The sequence below is a fragment of the Neovison vison genome, chromosome 7 (assembly GCF_020171115.1).
Source record: "Neovison vison isolate M4711 chromosome 7, ASM_NN_V1, whole genome shotgun sequence".
In the NCBI taxonomy this organism is placed as follows: Eukaryota; Metazoa; Chordata; class Mammalia; order Carnivora; family Mustelidae; genus Neogale; species Neogale vison.
The window spans coordinates 108,073,776-108,087,089 of record NC_058097.1 but is presented as its reverse complement, the minus strand read 5'-3'; the positions used below and the strand labels follow the sequence as shown (position 1 = coordinate 108,087,089).

The 13,314-nt window shown below is 53.3% G+C and overlaps 1 protein-coding gene across 2 annotated transcripts; it reads left to right on the top strand.

Moving 5' to 3' along the window:
* The first annotated feature begins 3,351 nt into the window (after nucleotides 1-3,351).
* On the top strand, nucleotides 3,352-12,909 carry SCN2B (sodium voltage-gated channel beta subunit 2). 2 transcript variants are annotated; one of them, XM_044257933.1, is made up of 4 exons: nucleotides 3,352-3,607; nucleotides 10,803-10,969; nucleotides 11,260-11,470; nucleotides 12,062-12,909. In XM_044257933.1, the coding sequence occupies exons 1-4, from the start codon at nucleotides 3,538-3,540 to the stop codon at nucleotides 12,259-12,261; spliced, it is 648 nt and encodes a 215-aa protein (XP_044113868.1). In that variant the 5' UTR covers nucleotides 3,352-3,537; the 3' UTR covers nucleotides 12,262-12,909. The 2 variants fall into 2 exon arrangements, with proteins under 2 accessions (XP_044113868.1, XP_044113867.1); XM_044257932.1 differs by lacking the exon at nucleotides 3,352-3,607 and adding an exon at nucleotides 3,864-4,407 and having other exon boundaries at nucleotides 12,062-12,264.
* The last annotated feature ends 405 nt before the right edge of the window (nucleotides 12,910-13,314 follow it).

Genomic DNA, 13,314 nt, shown 5'->3' with positions numbered 1-13,314 from the left:
CTGTAGAATTGGGATTGGGCATTCCAAAGACAAACGGAAACTACCTTCCTTTGGATTACTGAGAACACGGCTTCTCCCAGCAGGGTGGGTGACTAAATATTATCTAATAAAATATTCAGGGTAAATGGCACCGGGTAGAAATGCCAAAATATAGGACTTTACTTCCCCCACAGCCCATTTTTTGATATTGGTATCTTCGTTCTATGAAACACCTCTTTGAGTTTCAGCTTCCCTGGCTTTGCTGGCTCCCAGGGAACAAACGGGCATTTGGAGGCCCAGGTGAGCCATGGAAGGTTCTGCGGTAGCCCTCCTCCTGCCTCACCCTTCCGCCCCTGATCTTTTGACCCTTAGTCCTGGGGGATTGAGTTGCACAAAGGCTATTCTGTTATAAATTGTACACATGATTTCCCTTTCCCAAGTTTTGGGTAGAAACAGAGGGACATTCCTTATCTCAGATGTCCCCAGAATAGAAGTTTCTGGACCCTATATGAGACCAAATGAGCCAAGGAAGCAGCTTCCCTGAGCCCCACAGTCACCCTCCACGACATTAAGGAAAAGGAGGAGGCCGGCTACGTCAAACCAAAACTCTCCGGCTGACATGTGCCTGCGGCAGCTTGGGTGGCAGAGCAGCAGACCTGGGCTGGCTGGCGTCGCTGGGGCCCCGGGAGACCAGCCTCTCCCTCTGGGCACACTGGAGAGCCAGGCAGCTGCCAGTGGTGGAGGAGGGCTGTGGGGATGGAGACAGGCTGTGGCCACTGGAGGACACCTTTCCCTAGGCTGCCCCTCTGCTCCTTTGCTGATCTCCCTTCCCCTGGGCTGTGCTCCCCGTGTGGAGGAACCTGCTGAACCAGCCACAGCCAGACACGGTTAAGTGATGGAGTCTGTGAAGATCTGGGTGCCTAGAGGCACCTCTCTTCCCGCTGCCTTCAGCCCCGCCCCCCCCAAACCCGGCCCACGTCACTCCTTCCAGCCCAGAGCAGTTTCAGCAGCCTTGGGTGCTGATTTCAGTGCTTTCAGCATGATGTCTGCTTCCCCCCATTTCCTCTTCAAATTCATTCATTCGTTCTTCATTCCTTCTTCGCTCTGGTCATTCAGGCTTGCTCCTTGCAGCGACTACGTATCGCTGTGTGTTGTCTGCCTGCTCTGAGCCAAACACCACACTGGGCTCCCATTCTGTTTCTCCACACCCCGCGCACTCTAGCACCCTCTTCTCACAGCCTGTGCAAAGGTCCCTCGCTTTGTCCATTCCAGTCTTCTCTTCCCTGTGTCTCTAAACAACCTGATGGGAGGTCGGGGGTCTCTTCCCCTTGGTGATGGGTTGTGTAGGATACTGGAAGTACCCCCTGGCTCACACAGACCTCAGTTGGAATCCTGGCTCTATTCTGCCCTCACTGCCTACCATGTGTCATCTCAGGTGGGTTAAGGTCTGTTAGCCTCAGTTTCCCCATTTGCAGTTAAAAAAAGAGAGAGAAGAAGAAATCCCCATCCCAGGGCTAGAGTTCAGTCGAGATATCACCTGTGAAGTACTTGGCACAGACTTATTTCTCAAAAGGATGAGCTGCTCCCTCTTTGGTGCCTCGGTGGCCCTGGGCAAGTGTGAGGGATTGCTGCACAGAAACCTCCATTCTACCGAACATCTCCCCGGAAGGGCCACCTTGGTACTCCAACCTAAGTCCTCGTACTTGCAACGTTTGCCTATTTTTTCCTTCTTTTTTCAAATGTTAAGTTTTCAAACCTGCACCACCGAAGACAGAACTGTGTAATGAGCTCTGTGCACCGGCCGCCAGGTTCAACTATGAACAGCAACGTCCAGACTCGGGTCACCCACCTGCCACTCCTTGTGTGTGTGTGTGTGTGTGTGTGTGTATGTGTGTAATAAAGCAACTACAAGCCACCCTCTCATTTCATTTTAACACTCCAGTGTGTATAACAGATAAAGATGTTCAAATCAAAATCCCAGTAAGATACCATCTCACACTGGTCAGAATGGCTTAAATGAACCACTCAGGAAATAACAAGTGTTGGCGAGGATCCGGAGAAAGGGGAGCCCTCTTGAACTGTTGGTGGGAATGCAAACGGGTGCAGCCACTCTGGAGAACAGTATGGAGGTTCCGCAAAAAGTTGAAAATGCTTACTCTACGATCCAGCAATCGCACTACTAGGTATTTATACAAAGGACACAAACCCAGCGATTTGAAGGGCACATGCAGCCCAGTGTTTATAGCGGCAATGTCCACAAAAGCCGAACTATGGAAAGAGCCCAAATGTCCATCAACAGAGGAACGGATAAAGAAGATGTGGAGGAGATACGTACTCAGCCTTCAGAAAGAATGAAATCTTGCCATTTGCGATGACGTGGATGGAACGAGAGGGTACAGTGCTAAGTGAAATAAGTCAGTCAGAGAAAGACAAATACCATATGATATAGCTCATATGTGGCATTTAAGAAAAAGCAGATAATCATAGGGGAAGGGAAGGAAAATCAAAGATGAAATCAGAGAGGGAGACAAACCATAAGAGACTCTTAACTCTAGGGGACAAGCTAGGGTTTGTTGCGGGAGGGGAGGGAGGTTGGGGGGTGATGGGTATTAAGGAGGTCACGTGATGTAATGGGCACTGGGTGTTACATGCAACTGAGGAACCACTGAACTCTACCCCTGAAACTAAAAATCCAGTATATGTTAACTAAATTGAATTTAAATAAAGAATTAAAAACAAAAAGATACTCAAGAACATAACCACAATATTTTATCACACCCAACAAAACTAAGAATTATTCATGAATATAATTTAATATCCAGCCCACATTTATTTTTTCACAATTGTCTCAAAAAATGTCTTTTTACTCTTGATTTGACTGGGTGTCAGGATTCCCCAAAGGTTCGTATTACATTCCTTTGTAAGATCTCTTAGGTGTTTTTACACCAACCTGCTTTGACATGTTCTGTTTGCAGTGGTAATTGTAGAAAAATGAGGAAGTCCTCATTTCCAGAAACTCTCCCCAACTCACTTCCCAGAACCCTTTCTAGATAACACAAAACAAGCATCTCCTTTTGGGGGTGTTTTAAAGAGCCCCCCCCAACTTTATAGCAGTTTTGAAATGAATGAGCTTCTCTAACAAACTTTAAATCCCAACAGTCATCCTAGAGAAGAAGAAGAAAGAAGAAAGAAGAAGAAAGGAGGCAGGACTTGGTTTAGTTCTTGGTTTAGGGGGAAAAGAATCCTGGGGAACTTTGTTCTTTTCAGAAAGACTTTTTTATGCCCTCCCACCTGCTTTTCAAAATCCACCAACCACAGAATTTACTCCATCCCCCTTTTTCTCTCTCTCCCTTACACACTCCCTCTCTCTTTTTAGCAGCAACATACAAGCCGGCCATATTAGAGAGATGGAAATAAAGCTTCCTTAATGTTGTATGTGTCTTTGAAGTACCTCTGTGCATTTTTTTTTTAGCATCTAACCATTCCTCCCTTGTAGCCCTCGGCCCCTCAAATCACCCTCTCCCTTATCCCACCCGACTAACATCTCAGTCTCTGAAAATGCACAGAGATGCCTGGCTACCTCGCCCTGCCTTCAGTCTCACGGGGCTCAGTCTCTTTTTCTCTTTGGGTAAGTTAGACTGCACATCTGCATGCTCCTGAGGGTCCAGAAGTGTAGCCACAGCTGGAAAGAGGATGGGGGCCGGGGGCAGGAAAGGAGACATTGCTGGAGCTTCCCTTCATGTCCTTGGGAAGGGAGGTACCGGGGACTGGGGGACGACATTGTTGGGGAATGCATAACGCTGGGACGAGCTGGTCACTGAAATGTTGGGTCAGGGAGCGGAGTGTGCCTCGGGGGTGACAGTTAAAACCACGGGAAGTGATTTTTCTTTGGGTTCCCCTGAAATGGACTTACGTGGGGGTGGGGGAGGAGAATAGGTCGATCTGCAAAGTCTCCTCGTGGATTTTTTCTAAGCTGCTGCAAATATGGGGCCCTGGGTCTTCATGCTCTCTTAAGGGACTTCTCTTGTGGACCATGATCTTTGGAATCTGGTGGATTTAGGATATTAGGAAAGAATGTTTGGAGGAGTGGGAGGTAGAAAGTTGAGTCTGGGTCTTGTTTCCTGGAAATCTGTACCATTGATTTGTGGAAATGTGTCGGGGTGGGGGGATATCAGGCTTGAAGTATGGTCTCTGCATTGGGGAGAGACTTGCTGAAGCAAGCGCTGATGGAGGTCTCGGGCCAGATGGAGTGGAGGAGGGAGTCAGGTGAAGGGATCAGGAAAAAAAGAAAAAGAAAAAAAAAAAAAAGGAACTCTTTGGCTGAGTGTGGCTGTGGCCCTTTAAGACCAGCCCAGCCTTGCAGACAGCCTTGTCAAGTGATCCGAATGTTAATTTCTGATTTCACATTGGACCACTCAGGACTTCCTGGTGAGTAGGTGGGCTAGAGAGTTATTTGCAAGCCTGCTTTATAGGTAGTTTCCTTCTTGCTCCTAAACTTACTCATTGCTGATGTAGTCAAGCCCAGGGATTGTCAGTGGGGTTAGTCCCCATTACTATTCTTCCTCCTCCTTCCCTCCTTCTCCTTGTCTTTCTCTGGTGTGCTGGGTTGGATATTGGGCAGGAGTGCTAGACAGAGACAACACAGAGCCCCTGGCAGCTTGCGTCATAAGGCCTACTAGCTTTGCCAAGTTACTGGACATATTAACAGAGCAGGAATGTTACGGAAGCCTGGGCCCTACAGAGACTGGGCCATACAAAGATGGTGAGCCTTGGAATCCGTTCTGGGTTTAAAATCACCTTTCCTTCATGACCATAGACAAGTGACTTGACCCTTTTGAGCTTTGGTTCTTTCGTGGTAAGCTGGAGAATGCCTGGGTTTTGTGTGAAGCTGTGGTATACAGCAGGTACTCAATAATAGTTGGGCTTTTCACATGCCCAGGGGGTGTATGCCTTATTTAGTCCTCAGGATAATCAGTAATCAAATGAGGTAGGTGCTGTTATGATCCTTCTGTTATGGATGAGGAAACAGGCACAGAGAAATGAAGTAAGTAAGTTACTTAATGTAACTGAAAGTCACGTGACTAGTGTAAGGCGAGCTGAGATTTGAACCAGTTTGTCCGACTTCTAGTTCTTAGCTGTTCAACTCTACTGCCCCCAATGTTCCTGAAATGGTACTGCTATATTAACAAGAATGGATCAAAGAATCTCAAGGCAGGCAAAGAGACGGGGAGTTGGGGGATGACCTGGGTGTAAGGAGCCAGGGATGGAGGACAGGTGACTTCCTTGGCACTTAGGGAGAGCTTCCTGTGGAAGGGCGACAGTCTTATGAGAGCCTGATCTAAGTGAAAAAAGGAAGGGGGCTCCATGACTGTGACCAGGGAATGTTTTCCGGGAGGATGGGGTCTAGAGTGAAGAGGTCAGGGAATGGGGCTTGTAAGGTGATGGTAGGAGGAAGCTAGAGCCTCTGCAACCTGGGTGGTAGATCTTGAACTTGAACTTGACTGATGCTATGATGAGGTAGGCCCTGGCACTCCAAGTCTAAGGGCTCAGGTGGACAGTGGAATTTTGGTGATTGTAATGGCGTCAGTCTCCAAGGTGAAGGGACAAATGACAAAGGGGGGACCACATCAGGGGAAGGGTTTGTGAGCATAACCGTAGAGCAGGTAAATCATAGAGGATAACCAGCTGGGCAATCCGCCGTACACACAGCAGAGGCACGTGAGACTAGTTTTTAGCTAGAAAGAGTCTGAATGACTGGACTTGCCAGAGTTTTTCTTAAGACCATCGGCTCTGCAGTCACCAGCCTTGTTACCAAGACTGGGTTAAGTTAGGCGAGGGTTAGAAAGTGGAGTCCGGTCCTCACTCAGGCCTACTGCCTGCATCTGCAGGGCTCTGGACATGGAGGGGAAATACCTTTCCTTCCTTCCACAGACATTTATGGAGTGCCCATCTGGCATCACATACTGTTCTGGGGATACCAAGGGGATACCCAGGGATACAAAGATGAGTAGAAATCAGTTCTCCAGAGCCTCCCAAGGGACACAGACACAGGCACACGAACAGATAATGACAGCACAACATCACAGGGCCTGTCCTAATGATAAATCATAATGATGCTGATCATGATAGTAGCGAGCCTTTGTCAAGGGCTATGTACCGGGCATCGCTGGGAGCTTCATACATTTGCAAGTCATGTAATCCTCACAACTGCCCTAGGAGTCGCATTCTATTATTGTCTCCCATTTTACAGATGAGGAAACTGAGGTCTGGATGGTTAACTCTCTTGCCTAAGATCTCACCGCTTGGCCACAAGGCCGTTCTGCCTTCCAGTCACCTGGAAGTGATAGGAACAGCGCTGGGGAGAGGGTCCAGGTGCTGGGGAAGCTGTCCTCGCGGCACGCCTCATGAGCTGTGAACTGCAGCATAGGGAAGAGAGCCCCAAGTTGAAAAGGGTGAATGAGATTCCTGGCCTGAAGCATAAACGTATGCAGAGGCATGAGGGGTGAAAGAAGGTGGGTTTGTTAGGAAAAGTAAGGAGTCGGAGATCACCAATGTGGAGGAAGCACGGATGGTTGGGAGCTGCAGGTGAGGAGGCCAAGACTTAGGTTGGTCCCAGATGGCAAAGGGTTGGAATCTGTGCCCAGGAGCCTGGACTTGATCCTGAAAGCAACAGGGAGCCAGTGGAGGGGTGGTAAGGACATGTTGCCAGGGGTAGACTTGGCTTGGAGATGGAGATCCTGGTGTGGGGGAGGGTCTGAAAGCAGGAGGCAGGGTCTGTGTGTCACACTCCTCTGGGAGGCAGGGGGCTGCCTCAGAAGGTTGGGGAGGACCATTCCTCTGCTTAGATACTCTATTTTAATGAAGAAGAAAATAAACCTACCTCATTGGTTGCTGTAGGGTTGGAAAGAGGAATGGAGAGAGTTCCCTTTTGTCTTTGCAGGAGATAGAGCTTGGTAGGACATGAGCAAATCTGTGTGATCTCTGAAAGATGGGCCAGTTAGAGCAGTGGATAGCATGGGACCTGGGGTGTCCAGATGTGGCCCCCCAAGAAAGGAGGGGAGGCCTGGGTGCAGTGATGCTTTGGAGCTAAGACCAGAAGCCACATCCTTACTATACCCCCCATTGATCCCCATTTCCTTTCTATCAGTTGGAAATCAGGAGACCCAGACCTGGTCCTAAATGGGACAACCAGGACTGAGCTTCCTTTCATGGATGTTCCTTTAAACAGTACCATTCCCCTCCAGAGCTGGGGGCTGGCAGTTTGGGGCTGGATCTGCTGTGGAGACAGTGCGGGGGTGGGGAGGGGTGGGGGGGGTGGAGGCGTGGCTGTTCCCTGGCATGCCTTGGAGTATCACCAGGCCTCAACCCCTCACCCCTTGTCTGGAGCCCGGCAGCCTGGGCCAAAATGGAACTTTGTCACTTATTAGCTGTGAACTTGGGCTATGCATGTAACTTCTTTGTGCTCAATTGCAACATCTGGAAAACAGGGTGGTAACAGGGCTCTTGTAAGTATCAAATGAGGTCCTATCTATGGAATGAGTAAGACAGCATCTGGCCTGCAGGAAGCACTCTGTTGTTGGGAAGTCCTTCCTATGGCCCTAGCTGCAGGCTTGGCTACTTTCCGGGAGCCGCAGAGTTTGCTGGGGTTTTGCTCACAGCTCTGACCTTGTTGCATGGTGCTTTCTTCGTCTTTAATGGGGGCCTGGATTGGTGAGAGGTCTAAAACCCTGGTAGGGGACTCAGGCTGACGTGGGTGACTGAGAGTAGGAGTCAGGAAGCACGGTCTGGCCCCGGCTTGTCCGTGTCCTCTGTGTTTCCCTCAGTGCCTCACTTGCCTCACTGGGGAAGCGGTGGGTCTAGGTCACCAATTCTGGAGATGTCCCATCTGGCTTCCTCTGTTGTGACCATCCCCTGGTCTCTCTGCGCTTGGGACTCCCTGTTTGTCTCTGACCACTAGAGGGCGCACGCGTCCCTCCTGGGGCCTCCAGCCGGGGCCAGGCGGCTGGGCTGCAGGAAGAAAAGGGACTCCGCATTGCACCTCGGCTCCCTCTGCCCAGCCAGAAAGGACCTCCCCACAGCTCTGCCCTTCCACACGGCAGGGTGCGGGCTCCTTCTCAGCGGAGGGGGCTGCCTGTGGAATTCAAGTTCTCATCTGAGGGATGGGGGCTGACCTGGGAAAGAGGCCAGGGATAGGTCAGCCCGTTTCACAGCACCTGCTTTCTGGGGTCACTCGGAGGCCCCTTTTGGGAAGGAGCCCTGGGAAGGTAGCAGCACTCGGAGGGGGTTAGAGAAGCGGGGGCCTTGCTCGGGTAAGAGGTGAGCTCAGGACAAGGCCCTGCCTGGTTGCTTCCCTGCAGATTTCTCTGCCTCTGCAGAGCGCGGGCGGCAGTGGCATTTTCTGCACACCTCCTCCTTGCCTGGCGCTGTGCTAGGTGCTTTCATAATGCTGATGAGAGCGGGGATCCGGGAAATGGGCTTTGTTCTTCTTGGCAGGCCCACTCAGCCTCCGCAGGTCACGCTCCCCTAGTGAGCGCAGCCCACGCTCCCAGAAGCCAGGGCGCTGCAGGTGGGTCTGCACGCCTAATGCCTCCACCTTAGACTCCGCTGCGACCTCTAGGGCCAGCAAGTCGGAGCCCCTCCTGTCCTTATGTCCCGTCCCCTGAGCCCCGGCCACTCATCCCGGGGGAGGAGCTCAGCAGACCGACATCCCCGGGCTCGCAGGCTGCACTGCGGCTGCTTCCGGGGAGGGGCCCAGCTGCTGTGCGCTCCACCGCGGTTTGGCAAGGTGAGACCTGCGGGTGATGCTTCCGGCCTGCGCCGCGGGCCGGCCGGCCGGGTGCCAGAGCTGGGGGAATTCCAAGGGGCTGCCCTCTGCCAGGACACTGTCCCAGAAGGCCTTCCTGTTTAGGGGGGCAGAACTTAAGGAGAATGTAGGGTAGCAGGAGCTGCCAGCCTGCGCATCACGCTTTTAGTATTTTATCTCTTTGAAATGATGATGGCAGCTCCAGGAGGTGGCTGTCATCAGTTGTGTTTTACGGAGCAGGCGACTGGGCCTTGGAAGGTGAAGGAGCTTGCCCACATCCCCCCAGCGATGGAAGACAGAGCTGGAAGGGGCCCCGTGTCTCAGGGATCTCCTAGTCTACGCTCTTCCTGTAGCCATAGCTTCCTAGCCACGCCCTCTGCGCCTCCCCCGTTTGCACACTTCCCGCCTCCCACCCCCAAGCCTCAGAGGGCTTTCTATCACACACACAGAAGAAAATCGGAATCCCAAATTCTGGTCACCCAGAGCCCCTGGTGCCTCACTCCTTCCTAACTCTGGGATCCTACCATTTGCTCCTTGATCGCTGCTCCTTGTGATGCAGACACAAGGAGTTCATTCCAGCCACTGGGACTGTGGTCTTGATGCTCCACTGCTCTGCACTTGATTCCTTCAGGATTTGAGATGGCTCACTCCCTCACTTTGTCAGGGGCTGCCTACACGTCAGCTCCTCCGAGCAGTCCTCCCTGGCTGTGGGTAGGAAACAACACCCCTTTGCTTTGCTATAATTCTTACAGTAGCTGCCAGACATCACTACATAGTTACATTATAATTTTCTTCCTTGTTAGGGTGTGTTCCCTTCCCTAGATGGCAAACTTCATGTGGCAGGGACTCTGCCGCCATTGTTTACAGCAGTAAGTCCTGGGGCGTAGGCTAAGTGCAGGGGCGTGGGGGGGTGGCTTGTAAATATGGGGTAAATGAGTGAATGCGTGGCTGATTCTGGACGTTACTGTTCAACTCTATGAACAAAATGAATATTTTGGGATGAGGTTTCGATGATATTGGCAGAAAATCTTAGCGTTAAGGTCGGGACTAGGGTGAGGCCAGTGAGGGACCTATGGTGTGCAGTTTAAAGCCGTGTTTGCCTGACCCTGACGGTGGATGACCCCTTAAATTCTGTGTCCAAGACTTTCTGCCCCATGGAGATCCCTGCGGCTTCAACTGGAAGGGCTTGGGCTCCCTCAGCTCACCCTAGCCTCTGCTCTGCTGAGGGTGTCCGAGGGGGCCGGGCAGCCCCAGCACCCAGCTCTTCTACACTAGACCTGGTACTCCTTATAGGATTTGACAGAAATCTGCTGTCCCCATTCTGTCACCCCTTCAGCCTATGTCAGCTCCTTGCTGGGACATTTCCAGATCTGACATCTCCAGAAGGGACTCCTGTCCTCATAGACGCATCCGTTGGTCCCTTGGAATTGTGCCTCTTCTTCTGGGATGCCTCTTACCTCCCACTGCTTGGCTGCCATTTTTCCTGCTTGCCAGAAACCCGGGGAAGAGCAGGGGGCTGGGCTTTCCTGTGGCCCTCATGCATAGAGAGCAAGGCCTTCTGAATCTTCACCTGTTTTGAAGGCTTTCTGCCGTATGGGAGTCACTGCAGCTTCGGCTGGAGGGGCTTTGGATCAGCAGAGTTGAGAAGGGGGAAACTGAGGCCAGCACAGTGGAGTCCCTTGTCCACGGTCTTCCGCTAGAAGGTGGCAATAGTAGAGCTGGGGCAGGACAGCCAGATGAGGGGTTGCACATCTATGGTCCTGGGAAAGACTTGGGGCCATTCGTCTGCCCTGGCTTAATAGGCGACTTCTCTCCCCACCAAGCCTTGCTTTACTCCAAGGGCCACATCAGGTACCCTGGGGAGCTTTGCCCACCCCACACCACTCCCTGACTCATTTCAGACCCAAGGGGCCCAGCCCAAGGCCAAGGCTCTGCTCCTCTCCTCATTAGGTGCAGAAGGCCTGCCGCCTCCCTGGGCCCATGAGCCAGAATCCTCACCAGCTTGTCACTTTATCCACAGTGCCGCCGGGGCGGACCATGGAGGTCACAGTACCTACCACACTCAACGTCCTCAATGGCTCTGATGCCCGTCTGCCCTGTACATTCAACTCCTGCTACACAGTGAACCACAAACAGTTCTCCCTGAACTGGACCTACCAGGAGTGTAGTAACTGCTCTGAGGAGATGGTGAGTCCCCAGAGGGGGGCAGCGGGGAGGGAGGGGGCAGGAGCTCCTGGGCATGAAGCCCACATTTCCCACTGTGTGCCCCTTGCCGTGGACCAGGACCCTGGGGATCCTGGTGGGCAGTCTGCTCCAGAGGGCTTCGGCAGAAGGTGTGTGGTCGCACCTGGGCGGCCCTGGGGGGGCGGCAGAGACCTGGAGGTAGCTGCCTCTCTTCCAGGGAACCAGGTGGATGGGGGGGAGGGGCGCACACCCTCTCCTTGCAGCTGCTCGCTCATGTGGTTCCTCCTCCCCAGTTCCTCCAGTTCCGCATGAAGATCATCAACCTGAAGCTGGAGCGGTTCCGAGACCGCGTGGAGTTCTCGGGGAACCCCAGCAAGTATGACGTGTCAGTGACACTGAGAAACGTGCAGCTCGAGGATGCGGGCACCTACAACTGCTACATCATGAACCCGCCCGACCGCCACCGCGGCCACGGAAAGATCTACCTGCAGGTCCTCATGGAAGGTGAGTGGCGGGCAGAGCGGGCAGCCGACTGCCCTGGGGCCCCCGCCTGTCCCCCGTCCCACCCTCCAACAGGGGGATCACCCCGCTCCTTGGGAGGGGCTGTGCCTTCCTGAAGTGGGAGCTCTGGCTTGTGTGGGGGGCGGGAAGGGTGCGGGGAGGCATCCCTGTTACTTCTTCAGGTCTCTGAGGACTGGAACCAGGTCTTATCCTTATAATGACCTTGGTCATGGTCATGATGCCACGGTCATTGGTTGGGCACATGCTATCACAAGAAGTCAGCCATCTAAGGTCATGCAATGAGTGAATAGCACAATTAAGACTCAAGTTTGGGTCTATTTGATCTCAAAGTCCGTGCTCTTAAATTCTGCATTTTACTGTCCTTCCCTGGGGCGTTGAGGTGCGCTGCGATTTTGGGGTGGAGTGCAGAGAGCTCAGGGGCCTGGTTTGATTGTGGCTTTTACTACAGTGCTTTCCATGCCAAGCGTCCGGTCAGTACCACCCACATATACTGCGGAGAGCAGGGGGCCGTGGCGGAGGCTCCCTTTCCCTGCCCCGGTGCTCAGGGGGGGTCTGTTTCTTTTCCTTCTGCAGAGCCCCCTGAGCGGGACTCCACAGTGGCCGTGATCGTGGGCGCCTCCGTGGGCGGCTTCCTGGCGGTGGTCATCTTGGTGCTGATGGTAGTAAAGTGTGTGAGGAGGAAAAAAGAGCAGAAACTGAGCACGGATGACCTGAAGACGGAGGAGGAGGGCAAGACAGACGGAGAGGGCAACGCGGACGACGGCCCCAAGTAACTCGGCCCCGCAGCCCCTCCCTCGCGTCCTGTCTTCCTCCCACCCTCCACCCTGCACACTGTGCCCCCGCCTGCCCTCTCTTGGTGTGCTTCTCTTGAACCAGGGTCCCAGGGCCCACCTGGGGCCTCCCGAACCCCTCACTTCGTACCCCTACCCTGCACCAAGAGTGACTCACCTCTCTTTCATTTGGGAAACCTGCCATGGCACGTGGGACGTGTGGGCCCTGGGGAGGGAGAAGTGGGCTCAAACTGCCTGTCCCTGAGAGGAGGCAGAAGGCCTGAGCGAGGGTCCCAGAGAGGGGGGGATGAGGGGGAGGTCAGCGGCCCAGCCTGCCTCGTTTGTGGACTGGTCTGGTGGGCCTCAGGGAAGATCCGCAGATGGCTGAGGGGCTCTCCGGGGCTGCCTCAAGAGAGCCTGGACTGTGGCGTGGCTCTGCTCCCTGAACTGCTCCAGGCCAGGCAGCCCTGTCAGGCTGGGGGCTGCTGAAGGGTTCCTGTCACTTGGGTGGGTGGGGAGGCATGTTGAAGGGATGACTGCATTTCTTGGGCACTGAGGGGAAGCCTTGGCCCAAGGACCTGTGCTCTTACCCCCTCTCCTTCGACAGCTGTTACCACAGGAGCCGGGGGGGGGGTTCTGATGGCGGCACATCTCTTGGGATTGGGGCGGGAGGAGCACCACATGAAGACTCACGGAGCTGGGCTGGGGATGGGTTGATTCCTTGCAGGTAGTGGTCATTTTTCACCATAGTGAACTACTAAGAGCAGAGAAATTTCAAAGTTGGCTAAGGTCTGAAGGGGTGGGGGCTCTGTGGTAAAATGGAGTTGGTTACAGTCTGCCTCCTCTGGCGGGGTGACGGCCCTCAGTGCGGGCGTGGGGCTGGGGAAAGTGGACGCGGCTGTGGAGTAGTTGAGGTACAGACTGGGGCCTTCATTCGGGCCTTCTCTTCAAACTTTCTCCGTGAGCTTCAGCAGGGTTTTTAGCTTTTCCTTTCCAGGGAAGGGGATGCCCTGAGGGAAACATCCTGCCGCCATGTTTCACCCTTCAGACCCCAGG

What these genes read in the sequence shown, in the direction of transcription:
- SCN2B (XM_044257932.1), top strand. Translation starts at nt 4,164, where the DNA reads ATGGTCTCTGCATTGGGGAGAGACTTGCTGAAGCAAGCGCTGATGGAG. An exon ending in GGACCACTCAGGACTTCCTG is followed by an intron (nt 4,408 to 10,802) that starts GTGAGTAGGTGG and finishes CTTTATCCACAG; the next exon opens with TGCCGCCGGGGCGGACCATG. An exon ending in GTAACTGCTCTGAGGAGATG is followed by an intron (nt 10,970 to 11,259) that starts GTGAGTCCCCAG and finishes CCTCCTCCCCAG; the next exon opens with TTCCTCCAGTTCCGCATGAA.